This window comes from Cavia porcellus, unplaced genomic scaffold (genome assembly GCF_034190915.1).
Source record: "Cavia porcellus strain 051 isolate PalLab524CR breed Dunkin Hartley unplaced genomic scaffold, mCavPor4.1 scaffold_33, whole genome shotgun sequence".
NCBI classification, from domain to species: domain Eukaryota; kingdom Metazoa; phylum Chordata; class Mammalia; order Rodentia; family Caviidae; genus Cavia; species Cavia porcellus.
In genome coordinates, this window is record NW_026947516.1 from 18787540 (window position 1) to 18807279 (window position 19740).

Here is a 19740-nt window from a genome sequence, read left to right on the forward strand (position 1 = left end):
ACTGTGGAAAATGACTGCTATGAGGAGCTGGGTGTGATGGGCCTAATCCTAGCTGTGCTGGAAGCTGAGGCAGGACGATTCCATGTTTGAGGCTAGCTTGGGCAATTTAGTGGTATTCTCTCTCAAGATAAAAAATAAAAAGGGCCAAGGATGTATTTCAGTAATAGAGTGCTTGTCTAGCAAGTGGGAGCCCCTGGGTGAAATCCCTAGTCTCTCTCTCTCTCTCTCTCTCTCTCTCTCTCTCTCTCTCTCACACACACACACACATACAGAGTGAGTGAGGGGGAGGGGAGGCGTGGGGAGGGGATAGAGGAGAGAGACAGAGAGAGAGAGAGAGAGAGAGAGAGACTGCTATGTTATACCACGAAGTGCTAAGAACACTGTTAGAAATTCAAGTCTCTGCTCTTCATTACTAGCTATATAACCTTGAGTAAGTTGCTAAACCTCCATGTTTTTCAGTTTCATCATGTGTAAAACAAGGCTCATGGAAGTATGGCATTGTGTTAGTAAAGGACTTAGAATACTACTTAAGCATGATTAGTGCTATAGGTACTATAATATAACTAATACTGTTATATTTAACAAGCATAGAAAAGCTGATAGGAAGCACTATGGCTGTAGTATATTACGTACTCTTTTTCTTTCTTCTTAGCTTTTCCTAAGCCCAAGTGGGAGTGTGCATTATTTGATTCGTACTCTGAATCAGTGCCGACAAACCAACAAGCCCGTGAACTGAATCGGACAGAGGTAAAAGATCTATCTTAATAAATAAGGATTGTAGAGAATTAAATCACTAGTCTATGTTCTTTACAAACTTGGGAAGATGAACCTTTGTAGCATTTTCTCTTCACACTTGGTAATTAGTTTGAGGATTGGCTTTTCAAATCTATAGACTGGCTGCGTCCATAATTATTTTTTCTTTTCCCCCAAAACTAAATTTGGTGAAGTAAGCAACATCTCTTGACCTTCCAGAAATGCTATTTAAGTATAGCCAAATTAAGCCAGAAAATGCTGACCAACGTATTTACTGTAACCATGCTTTAAGTACCTAGTGAATAATGTAAGTTGAGTTTTTAGTAGCTGGATATTAGCAAAGTAAAGTGAACCACAATTTTGAAGAGGTTTGAGGACTACATATTTATCCATGGGGCTCCAAATCACATTCAGAACTCCCTCAGTATTTTTTACTTTTTGACCAAATGAGGATTGATTTGGATGATCTCCAAATTCCTGTGGTATTGAACCCTTGATAGAAAGCTTAGCCATGTGTGGAGTAATTCTTAGCTATGAATCAATAAATAAGAATGGTTACAGTTGTTATTATCTTTACCCCTGTCATTATCATCATCATTATTATAATTGCTACGATACCTGCTGTTCCCTTCTTTAAAAAAATCTAGAATCAAGACTGTGGGTGAAGTTCAGTGGTAGAGTGCTTGCCTAACATGTGAAAGGCCCTAGGCTCTATCTTTAGTACTCCCTGCTCTCCAGTCTGGGAGTATTTTTAAAAGTTTTAAAAAATATACTGTCAAATAATACTTGTATATATTTATGGGATATGATGCAATCCAAGTCAGAGTATGGAAATGTTTAAGTAAATGGACTTTATTCACAGGCTCCCATTAGAACTCCCTGACATGAGTTGCAACTATACAAGATGGTAGAAGTCAAAGGCAGGGTATCGGGATATTTCTTGATTTCTCAGAACTCTGTGTACTTATTTACCCTCTCCTATGGAGCTTTCAAGCCTATATTGTATGTGTCAGTAACGTGCTCCATACTCCCCAGCCAGCCAAGCCTGCCTCTCTGGGCTCCTTCTGATTAACACCTCTCTTTTCTGCTCTGCTGTTCTTTCTGTGAAGTGTAGCTTTCATAGCACTTTCCTTAGCAGGTTTCTACTTGCCAAGAAAAGATATAAAGAAAAGTGATTTCAGGAGGAATAATGTACTATTTGAAGAATTTTGTTTTTTCAGTTTCTCTTTCTGCAGAATGTATTTGATGAAGAAGTAGATGCATTTCTCTGCTTTTCATGGCTCTCAGTTTACTCTGGGCTCTGGAATTCTCTGGAGAGGTTTCTCTATCAAGTTCGGGTGGATAACACCATAGCTCTGACCAGTTGCCCCCTGGGAGGGGTTTTAATGTGTGTGCCATGACCCCCTGCTTGAGGAACATTATGAAGTCAATGGCTGATTATCCTAAAAATGTCATACAAATTCTTATCTTTCTATATGAACAGATTGTTCCAATTTATCTTGTATTAGATGGACTTTTCTCTTCCAATAGTGACAGATAATACAATATTGTTTTTATTCTTAGTAGAAACTATGTTGCTGACTCATGTAGTCATTTATTATCTGTCTAAAAGGAAAGAGGAACAAATATATACAGGCAGCCATAGCTTCGTTTTACACACACACACACATGCACACATGCATACATGCACACAGAAACACAGACAGACACACAAACACACACCCTATGTGGCAATATATACACCTTTATGGATGCTACGTGTAGTAGGTTCATAGACTTTTGTATACCTTACCTGGCTTCTTTGGAGAGAAGGGGTTGAAAACTACCTTTTCTTTGTTCAAACAAGAAAGCAAAAGAACAATGAAAACCTCTTTTACCAACCACATTGTTATTTTTGAGGATGAGGTGTTTTTAGATAATGTAGTAAAACAAATTCAAGGATGAAGTGATAGGGTTAATTGATGGCTTGACCATCAAGAAATACAGGTCATATTTTAATAGGCAATGATTAAATATTTTACATTTTTCTAATGTATTACTCATTGTTCTTTCTGTGAGTTTTTCAGTGTATCATGACTGCATGGAGTTCAGGTTTTGGTACCAGCTCTGTGAACAGTGACTTCAGTATAGTATAATTATTTGTGTTGTGAACAGACCTATAGCTAATTGAGGTCTAGGTCATGCGAAGTTTACATAGCAGTTCATCTTTTTCTAAACAAACCAGAGCTGTAATCCTGTATTTATTTTCATTAAAACTTACAGATTTTAATTTGTTTATTCCTTTTTACCAACTTTTTAAGATTATTGATCTTTGTTTCTAAAACTTGCTTTATTGAGAAATAAATGACATAGCACAGCCACTTAAAATATACAGTTCCAGTAGTTTTTAGTGTATTGACAGGATTTATCAGATATCACTATATCCCTGTCTTAGAACATTTTCATTACCCCAAATAAACACCCTATACTCATTAGCATCACGTACCATTCCCCTCTCTCCATCAGCCTCTAATAACCTCTAATTAATTTTGTTTCTGAATTTTTCTATGAAAAACATTTCATATAAATGGAATCATATAGTATGTGATGTTTTGTGACTGGTTTCTCTTAGTTTTTTTTTCTGTGTGTGTGTGTGTAGTGGTAGGCCTTCACATTAAGTTACATTCCTGTTCTTTTATTATTTTTTATTTTGAGACAGGGTTTCAATAAGTTGCCCAAGCTGGGCTTGAACTTATGTTCTTCCTGCCTTAACCTCCCTGAGTGCTAGGATTACAGTTGTGCACCACCACATCCAGGTTATTATGTTTTTATGGTTCACTCAGGTCATAACACTTATCAGTGATTTATTCCTTTTTATTGCTTAAATAGTACTCAGAGTATGGATATACCACCTTTTGTTTGTTTGTTCATCATGAACGGACATTTATGTTTTTTCCTTTTTTATATATTACTAACAATGCTGCTGTGAACACATGTGTAACTCTTTGTGTGGTCATATGTTTCAGTTCTCTTTGGAACATACCTAACAGTGGAATTGTGAATTGTACCATAACTCAGTTTAATTTGCTAAGGAATAGCCAAACTGCTTTTCAAAGAGGCTATACTATTTTACAACCTCACATCAGCAACATATGAAGTTTCAGCTTTTCCACAACCTAACACTTATTGTTGTATGTCTCTTTTATATAAGCAATCCTAAGGGTTTTTCTTCTTAGTAGGTTTTGATTGAACTTCCTAATGATGAATGAGGTCGAGCATCTCTTCACGTGCTTATTAGCTGTTGTGACTCTTCTTTGGTGGATTCCTACAACTATTGAGTTGGTGGATTTGGTATCATATCTAACAAAATATTACCTAATGTAAGACTATAAAGACTTACTCTCATGTTTTCTTCTAAGAGTTTTAAAGATTTAAGTCTTATGTTTATCTCTATGTTATGTGACCCATTTTGAAATGATTCTTGTGTATCTCTGAAGAAGGGGTCCAGTTTCATTCCTTTGTATATGTATATCTAGGTGTCTCAGCACCACATATTGAAAAGACATTATTTCCATTTTGAATTGTCTTGCACTCTGGTTGAAAATCAGTCACTTCTAAATGTATAGGTTTACCACAGGATTCTCAATTCTATTCCATTTATCTATACTTTTATGATTATGTCAGCACCACACTATCTTGTTAAGATGGTGGTAAGTTTTGAAATCAGAAGTGTGAGTCTTTTGTAGTTTTTTCCAAGAATATTTGGCTATTGTGGACCCTGTGCATTTCCTTATGAAGTTTAGGAGAAGCTTGTCAAATTCAAAACTCCCTGAGATTTGCAGTGCATCTATAGATCAGTTTGGAGGCTGTTGATATCTGAATAAGTTTCCTGAGACTACATGGACATGGGATATCATTGTATTGTTTTGTTTTTTAAAAATTTCAACAATTTAATTTGACTTTAAAATCTACACTGTCTAGTGCTAAATAAGTTTCTTCTCTGAGGGAATCTAATTTATAATCCAGGTGGGAGAAGACAGTGAAAGAAATGCATTACTAAGATACATTGTGTATTCTACTTATAATAAGTGATTTGGAATTGGAAATTATATCTGGAGGATTCATTGTAGTGCCAAGAATTACTTGACTGAGTATTGATAAATCATAGGTCAACTTACCACCAAGTAGTACTGTAACTTTGTTTTGGGCAACAGTTTAAAAACGGAAGTATTGTTTATTTCCCCGGGGTTCTTTGAGTTCCAAGTGGTAAACTAATTAACCTTTTGTAGCATCAAATAGCTCCAAAAATTTACTGTCTTTGAGTTTTCAAATTTATCCATATTTGATTTTTGAGTATGTTTAAAGTATAAAGAAAATGAAAAGGGATTTGGTGACAAATCTTCCTATCATACCTTTGCCTCATCTAATAAGTCAACCTTTCATTCTTAGATAACCTTCTAGAGTTTGCCTATATAAATAAAGCAAATATAAATATATTATCCTTTAATTTAGCCTTCTTAGAGACTTTAGAGTGCGTGTTTTTTCCTAGTTTTATTGAGATCTAGTTGACAAATAAAAATTGTATATATTTATGATGTTTTGATATACACAATGTGAAATTATTACCATACTCAAGTTAATTAACGTATCTATCACATCACAACATTGTCCTTTTTTGTAGTGAGAACATTTATGGCCCCTCAGCAATTTCCTAGTGTGATATACACTATTATTAACTATAGAAAGCCTGTTAAGGGTTTATGTATAAGAAATTTGTGGGCCGGGGATTTAGCTCAGCGGTTCAAATGCTTGCTTGGTAAGTGCAAGGTTGTGAGTTCGATCCCCAGTCCCCCCCCCCAAAATTGTAATAGTAAAGTTTAAACAAATTCATACTTGTTCACTTTAGGTATTTACCTTATTAGTGTAAATGAGGACCTTCTTCCTGTGTGAGTTAAGAGAAAAATTTGATCTGCTAATCAACACAACTCTCTTATTCTATGTCAAAGTAACTATTTTAATCACACACAGTTGGACACCTGCACGACAGAGCCTAGCACAGTGATGGTGAACCTTTTAGAGCTTTTGATGATAATGAACATCATCAAAACACATGACTTAAGTTTGTGGAACACATGCCTTAGTTTTGTCACCACTGTCCTAGCAAATAGCCACATTATTGGCCACTTATTGGAACCTCTCTACTTGTGAAAAACTTTATAAAGACTGACTGGACAAATGCTCTGCAATTCTCTGGATGAATGTTAGTCTGGATTCAAACTTAATGTAGGATCTGTACACATGTCTTGCTCTGAATCATTTATTTCTTTCCTCTGTGTATATAAAAATTTCAGTACAAATTAATGTATACCTCACTGAGAAACTAAAATAATAAAGTGGTATTTAATGTCAGGACTTACTGAAGATAGAAATTTTGGCAAGAAATACAGCTTTTAAAACATTCTCCTCATATGTGCACATCACTTAATTATTATTCCAACCTGTATAATTTATTTACTTTTCTTTTCCAAGAAGACATCTGTTAAAGACATGACTGATTTTCCTGTCCCTACCCAAGACGTGACTGGTGATGACAAACAAGGTATGTAGTGATGTATTTTTTTCCTTTAGAGACACTTTTCCTCTGTTTCCTTATCTACTTCTCTTGGACCGGCTAGCTTCTAGAGCATATGAAGACAGTCATCAAATATAAATGCATTTAGATAGATTAAGTAGTTCAAATTGTTGCCATAAAACTATAATTCATAAAGTGGTAGCAAGAACTTGAGTGTCCAAATTCCCCAGTTCATTGGTCCTTTTTGGGCACTGGTCTATTATAATTTGACCTAGGGCTTTTTGATACCTTATACTGGAATCTGGTCCTGAGTTAGGGAATAATTGAAAATGGAAAGAGTTGAGAGCTTAATGTCTTGTGTTGGCAGAAGATCAATGTAAATCTAAGATCAATGTAAATGCACATTTGTGCACATATTTAATCCATGAGACAGTTCTCTTTTGAACAGAGTTCCTGTCCCACTACTTCATCTGTTTCTCAGTGACTTTGTGAATATGGGAATGTGACGTGGAGCCCAACCATAATTTGCTCAACTAACAGGGCAGCTGAGAAGCCTTGCAGCAGTGTTTTTTGTTAGAGCTACAGCTAGGCACAGAGATGAATTGGCTTTTAATGTCTAAATGTGTAAAAAGTACCCTCTCCTCCAATCCTCATACTTACTGTAATGTTTTGCAATCTACCAGGTACTTCCTCTTAGACTGTCTTATTCAGTCACCACAAACTGGTATGTTTTATCAACTAAAATTTGGAGACAAGCAAACTAAAGTTAAGGCAAAGTGAATCATTTGCTTGTGCAAACAAAGAAAAAAAACTGGGATAAGAACCAAGATTTTCTAAATCTAAAGCCAGTATTCCATCTGTTTCTGAGATTGAGTCACTACACGTGAACGAGAGAAGCTTATTTGAAGTGAAGCCATTTCAGTTTTTATTGTTGAGATTTGACATTGATGCATATTTGTATAGGGATTAATCATGAAAAATACATTTTTCATTAGCAACAATAATTTCTTGCTTTCTATTTAAATACTTGCTCAGTAGAGTCAGGTGGAACTAGAGATTGTCTGTGGCCTCATATACTATGATCATTGTCCTAACTGGTGGATCTTTGCTTGACTGCACAGTGGAAACCCTGTGCAAGATTTAAAAACACTGAAGCCCGGTTTCCACTCCCAGACATTTGCATATCCTTATCTGGCTGTCAGGAATTGAAGAGAGGGAATTCCTGTACTTCCTGATAATTCTGCTAACCACTAGAGGCTCTCTGGGAAGCTGAAGATACCTGTACATCTTTACTCTAAAATAGGGCAAGAATCTGTTTTCATATTTGAAGAGGTCTTTATTGTTTTAGAAAATGCTATAGAAATTCCTAGAGGTGGGCTAGACCTGTTTTTGTGATGACTGGGAATTCTTGTTTCAGTGTGATGAGGGTGAGAAATAAAATTTCATAGATTTTTGTTGTTTTTCTTCTTTTCTCTTTATTGTTCCTGAAAAATGAAACAAAACACCTCTAGTTTTGAAAAGTACTCTCAATGAAGTCTTACCAAAGGATGTGCCTGAGGATCCAGGTAGGAGAAAACCATTGTAACATGTTTCCTTGTAATTATTTCTAATTTCTAAAATGACAGTTTTGCAAGAACATTGTTACCTCTGTGGCAGGGTATCTGTGTTTTTCTAAATGTTTGTCTTGGGTCTTGTTACATGGAAACCTTTTGACTCTCTACCCTTTCACCGTTTTCATGTATGAGAAGAGGATGAGTTCTTTTAAAGTTCTAAATGTAAACTTTCACCAAAAAAATCACTCAATTTGAATCAAGGGTCTTGTCACAAAGTACAAATTTGAGAAGCTCGGATTGAGATGATTTGAATAAGCCCCGTACCTTCTGTTTAGAGTATGAAATCCATAAAAGGTAGACCAGCTAGAAACCTAGGATTGATATTTTCCTTATCCAAAGTAAAAACTCAAATACTGTAGTTTCCTTATATTTCACTGCCAGGAAAGCAACTATATGTGCTTATACATGGAGTAGATTGCAAGGAGAATAAGAAAAGTTATGTTGTACATTTTCCTAGAGAAATGGAATTTGTGAAATTGTAGAAAATGGGTGGGTCTGTGTCCTCAGATCCTTTGATGGAGCCCTTGTTGAAACAAGATGATCCCAGCTAAAAAAATCAATGGACTGCAGAAGACGTTACTATTCAGAACCCTGGTTAGAAGACATGAAAGAAGTTGCTACTTTTTCACTATTTTTCATCTTGCCTATTGAATAACTATATCATGTTTATTGTGATAAATAGCTGTCATCCTGGGTTTATTTATTTAAAGTTGGAACAGCAGAATCAGTGTAACATTGAAATTTATGCTGTGATAAAATATTTCCCAAACACTAAGTTCATTCAAGGTTTAAAAGAGAAAATGGGATGGAGAAAGCGGGAAGGAGCAGGAGATGGAAAGGAGGGAAGAAGAGTAAAGAGATAGGGAAAGAGGGAGGGAGGGAAGGAGAGAAAGAGAAATGAGAACGAGAATGAATAAATAAATGAATGTGAATGCATGGAAGCTCCCCGGGTGATTCTGGTATTCATCCTGTTTTGGGAACCACTACCTCTAGAAAGCGATGCTACAGAATGGAAAATTAAGATTGTAGATCAATCATGATTCCAAAATTGGTGGAAATTCCTAAGCCTAATTTTGACTTTTGAAACTCACTTGGATTCATTCATCATAGGAAGAAATGTTCTATTTGTGTATGTTAGGTACCTCAGGCCAGTTCTTTCCAGCCCCTAATTTCTGGTGCTACCATGAGTACTTCCCACTTTTTGCATTTGAAAATTCATGCTATGATATTAGTAAAAGTTGTTTAAATTTGAAGTGTTAAATTGATGCTTCTCCAGTAGCCTCTGAGAATCCTAACTTTTCCCTTTTTTTCTAGGGATTTTAGAATGAGATCAGATGTTCTCTGGGGCATGAAATTTAGATATCATTTTATATTCCTTGACAAGGACCTGACATCACCAAAAAAAAAAAAACCTAACAGGTGTTCCATGGTGCATGAAGTATATCTAAATGTGTCTCACATTGTACTTGGAATACGCTGTGTGTTTTCTGCTTTGTTCTCTCATTGCTGTCCTTCTCTGGATTTTATGGAATTCCTCAACTCAAAGCATCCCTCTGGGAGACACAGGCATCTCAAGGTGGTAGTTCTTATTCTGGATGGAAGTCCGTACCCTGGGAATGGTTTATCCCAGATCAGCTGTGGCCTTGTGGAGGCCTATCTTTAGGCTTGTGCTTTCTTCTCATTCTCATTTCCTGGAAAGATGACATGCCTGGAGTTTTCCAGGATATTGTCATTCTTCCCTCTCTCCAACTAAATGAGAGGCCACGATCCATCCATTGACTTCTGCTTGAATTCACAACTCAGTGTGCCTTTGCCATTTCTGCAGACATTCATAGATGTATACTGCTAGGGTTTCAGGGGCTTAGAGGCTGATGGAAGAGTTAGCTAGAGTACTATTGTCCAACCTTAGTTAGAACAATGTTGTCCAGCCTTAGAACAATGTTTTCCAGCCTTTTCTATTCTAAAACCTGGGGAGAACTGCTTTGGATGTGTTTTTTCAGAGGGAAAGAGAGGTACTATATTCCTGCTCTGTTCTCTAGAGTTGCTGGTAATATTAATGACAATAATAATGACAACCAAGGTGATGTGGTGGTTGACAGATAGGTGGTACTATGTTACCAGGGAGTGGAGGCATTTTTTGTTAAATATTTTTCCATATGCCTTTACTCTCTTAATCACTGGCAAGTTTGTGTTAGGGGATTCTAAGAGATTTCTTACCCCATGTCCCTTTGTGGCCTAATTTAATCAAGCAGTGCACAGCATATTGCACAGTGGTGATTTTTGCTTTGAAGTCTCTGGGCCAGCTGAGATGTTTTAGGCTGGTTTATTTTTATAGTGTGATTTTCCGATTGATGCTGGTAGTTCTAGGGCTGCTCCACTGCCAGTGATCACCTCATGATCTTGCCATAGTAGAGCAGTTTTGTCTTCGTCACTTGCTCCCATATGTACCTCCTTTGCTGTCCTGGTAGGAAGTAAACTTAGAAACCAGATTTCCAGGCTTGCAATATTAGCATCCTTTTATTTAGGCATTACCATGTAATGTTTTGTAATTAGACAATGTATTCAATTTTCTCAATTCAATTACCTTTTTCTCTGTCCCCATGACAAAGAGGATGCATTTTCATGGTCTTCTCTCAGTAGATGAAGAAACTGAAATCCAGGACATAACAGCTAGTTAATGTAATGGCCAGGAGGAACACCTGGGCCTCGGATTCCCATCCTGGTCTATGGTCCTGTCTCACCACTGCTCTTCCACACTTTCACTCCATCTGTCTGTCTGCCTATCTCTCATTAGCAGGGTGAGCCTATCCTTCCACACCCATCCCTGCACCAGTGCAAAGACAAAGATAATGACAGTTGACAAAGGAATTAACGGTTATTATGATCTGCTTTGGGGAATAGTATTTAACACAGCCAGGACGTCTCTTGCCCAAATATTACTTGAAATCAGTGGGGAAGAAGGCAGAAGGGGAGCACAGAGCTAGCAGTGATCAGCCTGTTCCAAGGTCTATATCCAGCTCTGTGGTGAGTCTGGCCACTTATTGGTCCTCCAACCCCAGACCAGTTTCCTTGGCTGGGATAAAGGTCCATGTATGCTGCCTGTCTCTGCCCCTGGACTTTGTGCATGAGCAACTATATCTAGTTGTGGGCATGTGATGTGGGCAAGAAGGGACTCAGACTCCTTGGGTTTTCGATGGACTGTGGGAGTGCTTCAGTTTAAAACTGGAGGTGCCTGTATTCTCACTATCGCAGGCTCAGTGTTTAGTTGGGAGAAATACTGTCCTCTGCAGCTGACCATGTCCAGGCTCTTGGTAGTTTGCTTTGTGTCGTTAGTGTTTGTGAGGATTTCCAGCTCCTCTTTCTGTCTTGCTTATTTAATCCTGGGATTTTAATGATTGTCATCAATCTAGCTGGTTCCTTCATACCATGGAGGGCTTTTATCTTTGAGTAATGTACAAGAGGATGGAATAATGCAGTTAGATATTTTCTTTTTGGCAGAATTTGTAAAGACAAATAAACAATTATATCCTCCTTGTTCCTTATTCCTAGCTGTCTTTCTACGAATTTTGATGGCATTTAATGGTGAAAAATTTACAATATTTGCAAAATCTTATCATAGCTACTGGTTTCTAAAGTTGTCCTTCATGGAAGAGTGAATAATAAGGGAATTGATATTTTTATAAATGTTTCTAATTACCACCCATGATTTCTGGTGGGAAATTGGGCTCCATGACTGTTGGTAGTAAGTTAGTTTATAACCTAAATTAGATGAAAAACAGTCATATGGGTGCCAAAATACTTTTGGTCTGGTTTTGTCACAGAAACATGGCATAGGAATGTTTCCTTACAGGAAAAATTGCAGAGCTCCTGTTAGCTTCTAGGAGCTTTGCTTTTCTATGGCCATGTGGCTCTGATAGTGTATGTTAAGATAATGTACAGTTGGATAAAGTTCTTCCTAGTCTTCAGGGGAGTCTGGTTCAAAATCTATTATAGGCTATTGTGACAGACTAAGAAGCCCTCCGGTGTTCCCCTTGTCTTTTTATCCTGGAATGTCTTCAGTAATCAACTTATATTTGAGAATGGCTTCTCAGAATAGTGTTCTGACAAAGGGGAAATATGCTGGGTTTTATTTCCTTTTAATTGTGTCTTTGGGTTTAAAAATAAATTTAGAAAATTATGAAAATGCGGGAGCCCTCAAGTTCTCCATGTGACATCCCTACGTCGCATTTACCACTTTATGTGCTCTGTACTAGCCCAGGTGCTGCATGTAACCCTGTTTAACTATAGAAATGAAACCCAAACAAACAACAATTAATCTTTGTTTCAGTAATTCCTAAGGATTCCAACAGTCTCAAAGCAAGACCAAGATCCAGGTAGTGTTTGTTTAATTTCTGCTTTAATGCCCTTTGTGTCCTGTCTCTGCCTAGAAATAAAAGCCAAAAACCTAAACCATGATCTCTTTTGTCTTTCAATTTGAAGCTGAAAGTATGGGGCCATTTCACTCATTGTGGGAAACCAGCATTGAACACATAGCCATGCTGGGAAACCTCTTAGTCTCTGGTTGTCAGAGCTAGAGCGTAGTGCCTGATGCTCTCTGTCCCCCTGACAGGAAGTGGGCTGTGTGCAGTGAACCAGTTTGGGCAGGATAGTAGCTAATAAGGGGACAGAGAAAAATGTGGTTAAAAGTTAACTAACAAATAAAATTTGCTATTGTTATAAGGTAAATATCAAGTAGTAGGAAATTTAGGAACTAAAATCTAGATAAGGGAAAATGCTTATGATTTCAAGCGGGTACAAAGCTTGAGTGAGCGGTGCTTATGGTTCTTTTGAGTCAGTATTTGTACCTCTTCTCTGCTTCACATTTTTAAAGTAGTGAGTGGAACAGAGAAGACCAATAAGGCAGAGCTGTAGTTGACATGAGACTCAGAAGAGTTAGTAAAGGAGAAACACAGAAATAGAAGAGTTTATCTATCAAAGAGGAATATTGGAATTGATTTTCAGCATGTAAGAATATCGTGTGTGTGTTTTCTGAATTTTGCTTTGGCTCCTTGTGACTTTGTTCTTCCTTTGGCTTCTAGAAACATTCCTTAAAAAGTTCATTTAAACCTGATTATATTTTTAGGAAAATCTCATTATAAATTAAAAGATTAGCCTTTAGTTTATCTTTTATGTTTGCATTTTCTACATTGAGGTTTTGTTTCCATTTTAATGCATATACCTGCATTTGTATTTTTAAAATAGAATAATTAATTTTAGTAGACAGAAGAAGTATAGCCGCTCCTTCTGTGATCACTACATGTAGTCATTCTTCTTTAAAGAATGAATGGATTTTTAGGGTTTTTTTTTTTTGAGATATCATGTAGTTTTCTATGTAGTTCAGGCATTGAACTTACTATGTAGCCCAAGCTGGCTTTGAACTCAAGGCAATCCTCCTTTTGCAGCCTCTTAAGTGCTAGGATTAGAGGTGTGTGCTACCATGTTTTTAAAAAACAAATTAGTCTATATTAGCTGTGAGATAGGGAAAAAGAAATATTTATCTAATTTCATAGTAGGACAAATATCCCTGCATCGAAGAAATCTGCTTATGTTCTCTGTGTTAATCATAAATTGAATTTAGCTTCTGCTGACTTTTCCCCTCCCTCAGTGAGTGGAATTATAAAATCCCATAGGGACATTCTCTATTATTAATATGTCTGGCTATATTTTATATATTATTCTTTCAGTGACTGGCACCCTGGTATAATTTTGATGATTTTATTTTCACTATTTCCAACTGTGTTTTTATTGAGACCAAGTGAATCAAATTGTGATTATTTTCCTTTTTAAAATAATAAAGATTTGTAGAAATGTGGAGGAAAGAGGTAAAACTCTCCATTCTAATAATACTGTGTCCATCATTTGTCAGTTCTCTGAATATGTATGTTTTAATTGGTTGCAGTTGTGGTTATACAGTGTCACTTATTTGATATTCAGTACTTTTGCATGTGAAGGTATAAATACAGATTATATATGGAAATGAGATGAGGTATGTGATATAGGATAGTATGTTAGTGTGCACACAATTATTTCTACATGTACATTACTCTTTCTTTCTTGAGGGGGAGATGCCACCAAAGCTATAAGTGGCATGGAAAATTCTTTTGGTTTTTAGCTAGGGTCCCTAATTTCCCTTTTAAATCAAGAGTTCCCAGTTAAATACTTTGTGGTCGTTTTGTATCAGTTCCCTTTGATTCTGGTTGAAAGTGTTAGAACATTCTTCCCTGCTTGTTCTTGCCTATTTTTGCCTTGCCTGTCTTGCCAGTTATGTTGTAGCGACCACACCAGAGCATGTCGCATGATATTATTGTGGTGTTCTTAAAGATTACAACATTTCAAGACAGACAAAACCCTCAACTACCACAAAGAAACCTTGAGAAACTTAGGAAAGTAAAAACTTGTGCTATTAAAAACAGCTCTGGCAAGAGCTGGAGGGACTTATTATTCACTGATAGATTGTAATTTCCTAAGTGTCATTCTATTAGCTAAATTCAAAGAACAGTTTCTTGAGGTTAATTTGTCTCTAGGTCACATCTCTGACTTAGAGGTCATTCTCTACCGGCTGAGAAGCTGAAGAGAAGAAACACACAGTTCCAGCTTTCATTCTTTGCATAATCATTATATTCAGAAAATGTCTTGTAGACCTGTTCCTAAGCAATAGACCAATGTAGAGAGTTCAATTAATTTGGAAACTTAGTCTGCAGCAAATATTCTAGCTATTACTGCCAAAGGACTTGTTCTGTGGCTTACAGGCAGTATAATAACATTTTAGAAGCAAAATTTACAGAGACTGGAGTTTGAATTGAATCGATATAACTTTCTAGCTCCATGACCTTTAATTATTTAGTTCTTTTTTCTTTAAATGTCATCATAGGAATTATAATCTCAGAAGTTGCCTAGTTAGCTGTGCCTAGCTACATTTAAGGAAGATTTGCTTGAGGCTTTTGCTTTGAAATTTCCTCAAACCCTATTTCTTAGGGTAAGAGAAGTGAAACTTTTCATCTTGATTGATGTATATTTTCCTTTCCTAAATTTCATTTTTGGTATATTCTTTTGAACATTTGATTTTCAGCCTCAGCTTATCTGTTCCAATTCCTTATGTACTTGTCACATTTGCAAATAAACAGGAGAAAAATTCTGTAATCAGTTAATACCTTGAAGCCTTCTGTTAAAACATAGAGGTACCTAAGCTGAAGGGCTTACATGTTGTTCTTATTAACAACTCTAATAGAAGTTGATTTGAATTTACACTGAGCTTTTGGGAGGAGGTAAATTTAGGTCTCTGGTATAATAATATCAAAGAGTTTAAAAAGACCCAATTCATAGTTGGATTTGGACAATTACTGTACATCGTGGCATCCAAAGGGTAATAGAATTTATGGCTGCTTTTGGCAGGTTATCAGTCCTTTGTAGTCACTTTGACTGGGCGGGTGTTTTCTATTTAAACCCAGCTTCAGGGAGTAAAGCTTTGCTATTTCCCTTTTCCTTCTCTTCTGACCTTCCCTTATTTTGCTGCAGATCTTACTCTAGCACCTCCATAGAAGAGGCTATGAAAAGGGGCGAGGACCCTCCCACCCCTCCACCACGGCCACAGAAAACCCATTCCAGAGCCTCCTCCTTGGATCTGAATAAAGTCTTCCAGCCCAGTGTGCCAGGTGAAGTGCTCCTTTGCACCCTAAGCCTTTTCCTTTCCTGTTGGAGCCAGCAGATATATCTGCCACAGAGGTCTTTGTGAGTCTGCAGAAGAAGCAGATTTGGCAGTTTCTCATCACAAGGTCTTCATGCCGCTGTGGTATTCTTGTTCAGGAAAGCAGTCCTAGCAAGATATATAGCACATGGGTGGAGCTTTGGTTAGGCTGCTATGGATCAAGAATTATGAAATTTTCTACCAAGAGGATAGAAATATTTCAATGCCAGGCATCCCACTGTGTGCTTGGCTGGGGTCTTGCTCTCTGCCTCATGGTAATTTGTAAACAAGAGCACTACCTGTCATTTCCTCAGACCCTTATGTGGCTCTTCTGTGCAATATTTTGATTATTGGCACTTGGCCAGACCCTTCTCCTGCAGTTTTTCATTATGGACAAGATTCTATGTGGCATGGGATTTAATGCAAAGGGGGCTTTAAATCTGACTGGTGGGTGGGTGGTTGGTGGAGAGGGCTAGAGAAAGAGAAGAAGGGCCATGCTGGGGATTGTGGAGTGGGACTTCCTTAAACCAACAGCTTGTACAGCCAGGCTGGAGGCAGAGGAAACCAGAGGTGCCTGTCTGCTTGCTGGCTTCCTGTGAAGTAGGATATGTTTTGTGAAGCTAAGGAACAGAACGTGAGAGACCAGCATTTGCTTTAGTGCAGGTGATATGATACAGTGCCATGCAGGGTGCTATTTTCAGAGCAGCAAGGGCTTTTCCACTGATTCATACAGGCAAGGTATAAATACAATGATTTCCTGAAACATTTTTAAAAACCTATGTGCATTTTAAATCAAGCCAGTCTCAGATGCTGGTGATTTGCAGATTATTATCTTTTCTACTAAAGCAAGAAGACTCTCCTTGGCTCACACATTGGCATGACCTCTGTGTTTGGGCAGAGCTCAGCATATTTTATTTATTCTAATAAAGTGCACTCCTCACAGTAAAGTTATACTTTTTTAGTATATTAGAATCTAGATCTCTCTATGAGATTTGATTCTCTGCAATGAGTTGATCAGACAAAAATATCTCTTGAATTTCCCCCCATACTTTCATCCAAATTCTGGCATAATTTCTTAGTAACTAGTATTTGGTGCAAGAGTAGCCACGAGTGATGATGCTGTAAAAATTTCACAGCGCTGGATGATTATGACCTAGCAGATTTTTACATGGGTGCAGAAAGATTAAACCAGTCTGGGCTACTATCACAGTACCTTTCTCTTTCAAAGAGGGAGGCTGGAAGTGTGTGCACATCTTTCAGGCTGTATGACCTGACAAGAAGATGCCAGCTATGTTTGAGAATTGACATGCTGTGGCTTTTACAGCATTGTATCATGGAGTGGAAGAAACAGAATGAGATTTGGTGCTCAGCTCAGCTGCTTTTTAACTCTTTGATTTTCAGAAAGTGGCTTAAACTTTTGTACTTCAGATTCTTAATCTACAAAATAGAGCCAATATTCCATGGACTGATACAGTTTTAGTGAGGTTATAAACATAATACAACTATCACTCTGGCCCATAGGCCTTGATATGCATCTGAAACCCATATTCCTGTGGGCAGCAAATACCAAGGATTTAATGCCCTCAGAAGCAACCATTGACTGATAAGGCTAAAACCCACCTCTCCCTAGATTCGCAGCAGACAGTTATGTGATTCTTTCTAGATGGTTGTTTAACAAGCTTACAGAAGGACTGAACCCCATTATCATACCTATTCTTGACTTTTTTTCTTTCCTACCTTGATTCACTTTCCTCTCAACCCAAAAAATTACCTTCTTTTAAGTCCTTGTCTCAGGGGCTGCTTTAGGGAGAACCTGAATTAAAGACAGTTTCCTTTGATAGCTGCAATGATGGTTAAGACTTTACAATGAGAAGCATTTTGGTGTGATAAATGCCCCCATGTTGACCCTTCTGTATGCCTAGATAAGCCAATATCTGAGCAAAAAACAGCCAACCAGATGACATCTGTATTCATGGCCTAATTCTATTGTGTTTTCAGGACAATTTGACATAACAAATGTTTGTTGAGTATTTCACATGTGTCACAAGAATAGAATGATTCTGCCATGTGAAAAGCAGTTGCCGTCACTGGTTAATGCTCACTTAAATATATTTATCAGTGCATCTTACCTTTATACAATACTGGGTTTCATTGTGGGGCATTCATCTTTTTAAATGTTACCTATACAATATGCAAGATTTCCATTTCTCTGACTCCTAGTGAGACTAAGGATCTTTTCACAACATTTCTGGTCATTATTTTTTCTTTTGTGACTCACCTGCTCACAAGGCTTAGTAAGTTCTGTCACTGCCTCTCTCTTTGTCAAACTTCAGACACTAGTTGTCTCATCTTCATTTTGCCTCCCTTTATCCCAGGCCCTCAGGAATGTGAAGGTGGCCATGGGGAAGCTAACCTAACCTGTTACTGTGCTGTAGCAGTTCAAGTGGGGCTAAGTGAATAGTTTAGAAGTGGATAGTGTTAATTCATTAACAATTGTGAAAAGAGGTAATATGCTGAGGGGAAAATGCAGGACTGATTTAAAATGTAAATCTATAAAAATGAACAAGGTCAACTCTGGAAATACAAAACAACTGGTTCCAACTTTGATATCTATAAAGAGAGTGTGGGTGTGTGATTTATAGGAGCCTAGAAAATCCTAGGGCCATAGAAATGGGCATCAAATTTGGAGTGTGGGCTTTCATCAGGAGACGCTGATAAAAATCTGGTCACTGTAATAGGGAGATCACTGTTTGTAATAGGTGGTTCATGTCTTGGAGCCATTTAATCACAGTCTCACACAGTTGCCATATTTGGAAGTGAACAAAAAATGTGCGAGGAAGTCTTAAGTCAGGGTCAGCACAAGTATCCAAAATCAGAAGGAGTCCAAGCGAGGACTTGGCACAGTGATGTTTCTGTGTTAACCTGTCTAGCACTGGAGCAAGCCGATGGCGTGCCTGCTGTAGTGGGCTTGCAGGGCCTTCTCTGTAGGCTTAGGAGCCAAGTTGCCCTCGTAGGTTTCAGGTTTCATTGCAGTATTGGCACTTTGTGATACATAAGTGGGTTTTGGGTTGCAGTTTGAGTACTCGCTCTCTAAATGGTTTACCCTCATTGCTTTGTAGTATTAGCCATGAAACATTTTTTTATTACTGAAATTTCTGTAAGAGAAGCCACACTGTGAAGTCCTAACTGAACCTTTTTGTCATTAAAAAGTTGTTGCCATAAGGTGATTTTTTTTCTTTTGGTCTTTTTCCTTTTTATCGGTACCAGGGATCAAACTCACGACTGCCTGCTTGCAAGGCAGGCGCTTATGCCGCTGAGCTAAATCCCCAGCCCCTGTGATTTTTTTAAATAAAAAGTTTCTTCTCTTCAAGTGGGTAGAAATTTCTCTTTTTCCAGGTATTCTACCTAGAGCCTTCACACTGAGTTATATCTTCAGCCCTTTTAAAAATTGTTTTTAGACAAGGGCTTGCTCAGCCACGCAGGCTCAACTTGAATTTGTGATCCTTTTGTCTCAGCTTCTTGAGTGCTGAGATTATAGGCATATACTGCCACACCTGGACCTCTGTGGTGATGGGAAAAGCCTTAACTGTCTCTGAGCTTCCTGGTAGAAGGGGTAGAGAGTGTGTGAAGAACACATAGACATTCCTTTAAAGCTTCAGACCATGAACTCCCATCGCTTCTACTATTTCCACTAAAGCCTTATGGCAGAAAGCTAGTCTCATGGATATATCTATCTAACTGCTAGGCAAGGATGTTATTTCCCAGCAGCACCCTCTTATTTAAGGGAGAAGAATGGATGTTGATAGATAGCCTTTTCTACCTCTTCCCCATTTGCCAACTATTTTGAGATTCACATGTTAAAACCATTATTACAGCAAACAGAATATGTGCATGGACAGTGTCTGTCTATGGGTAACTAATTTCCGATGTCTGCTTTTGATATACCACTAATAGAAATTCATTTTATGGTAAAGAAATTATGGTGTGAAATCTTATTAAGCTATTAAAAAAACTAATGTATGTGTATCACATGGAAGGTGATTTGAGATAAATGACAAAAGTGTAGTACAGAATATGTATATTTACAAATATATAGACAA

At 37.5% G+C, this 19740-nt stretch overlaps 1 protein-coding gene across 13 annotated transcripts in view; it reads left to right on the forward strand.

Annotated features, from left to right (window-relative positions):
- Positions 1-19740, forward strand: part of Reps2 (RALBP1 associated Eps domain containing 2) — a 270779-nt gene that overhangs the window by 141554 nt on the left and 109485 nt on the right. For 5 of the 13 annotated variants that reach the window (XM_063242948.1, XM_063242951.1, XM_063242953.1 and 2 more), the window contains exons 9-13: positions 653-747; positions 6262-6331; positions 7816-7869; positions 12245-12290; positions 15472-15608. In XM_063242948.1, the coding sequence (XP_063099018.1) occupies positions 653-747; positions 6262-6331; positions 7816-7869; positions 12245-12290; positions 15472-15608 (402 nt within the window). The remainder of the gene's footprint in view (positions 1-652; positions 748-6261; positions 6332-7815; positions 7870-12244; positions 12291-15471; positions 15609-19740) is intronic. The other 8 variants (XM_063242954.1, XM_063242956.1, XM_063242960.1 and 5 more) reach the window with 3 other exon arrangements.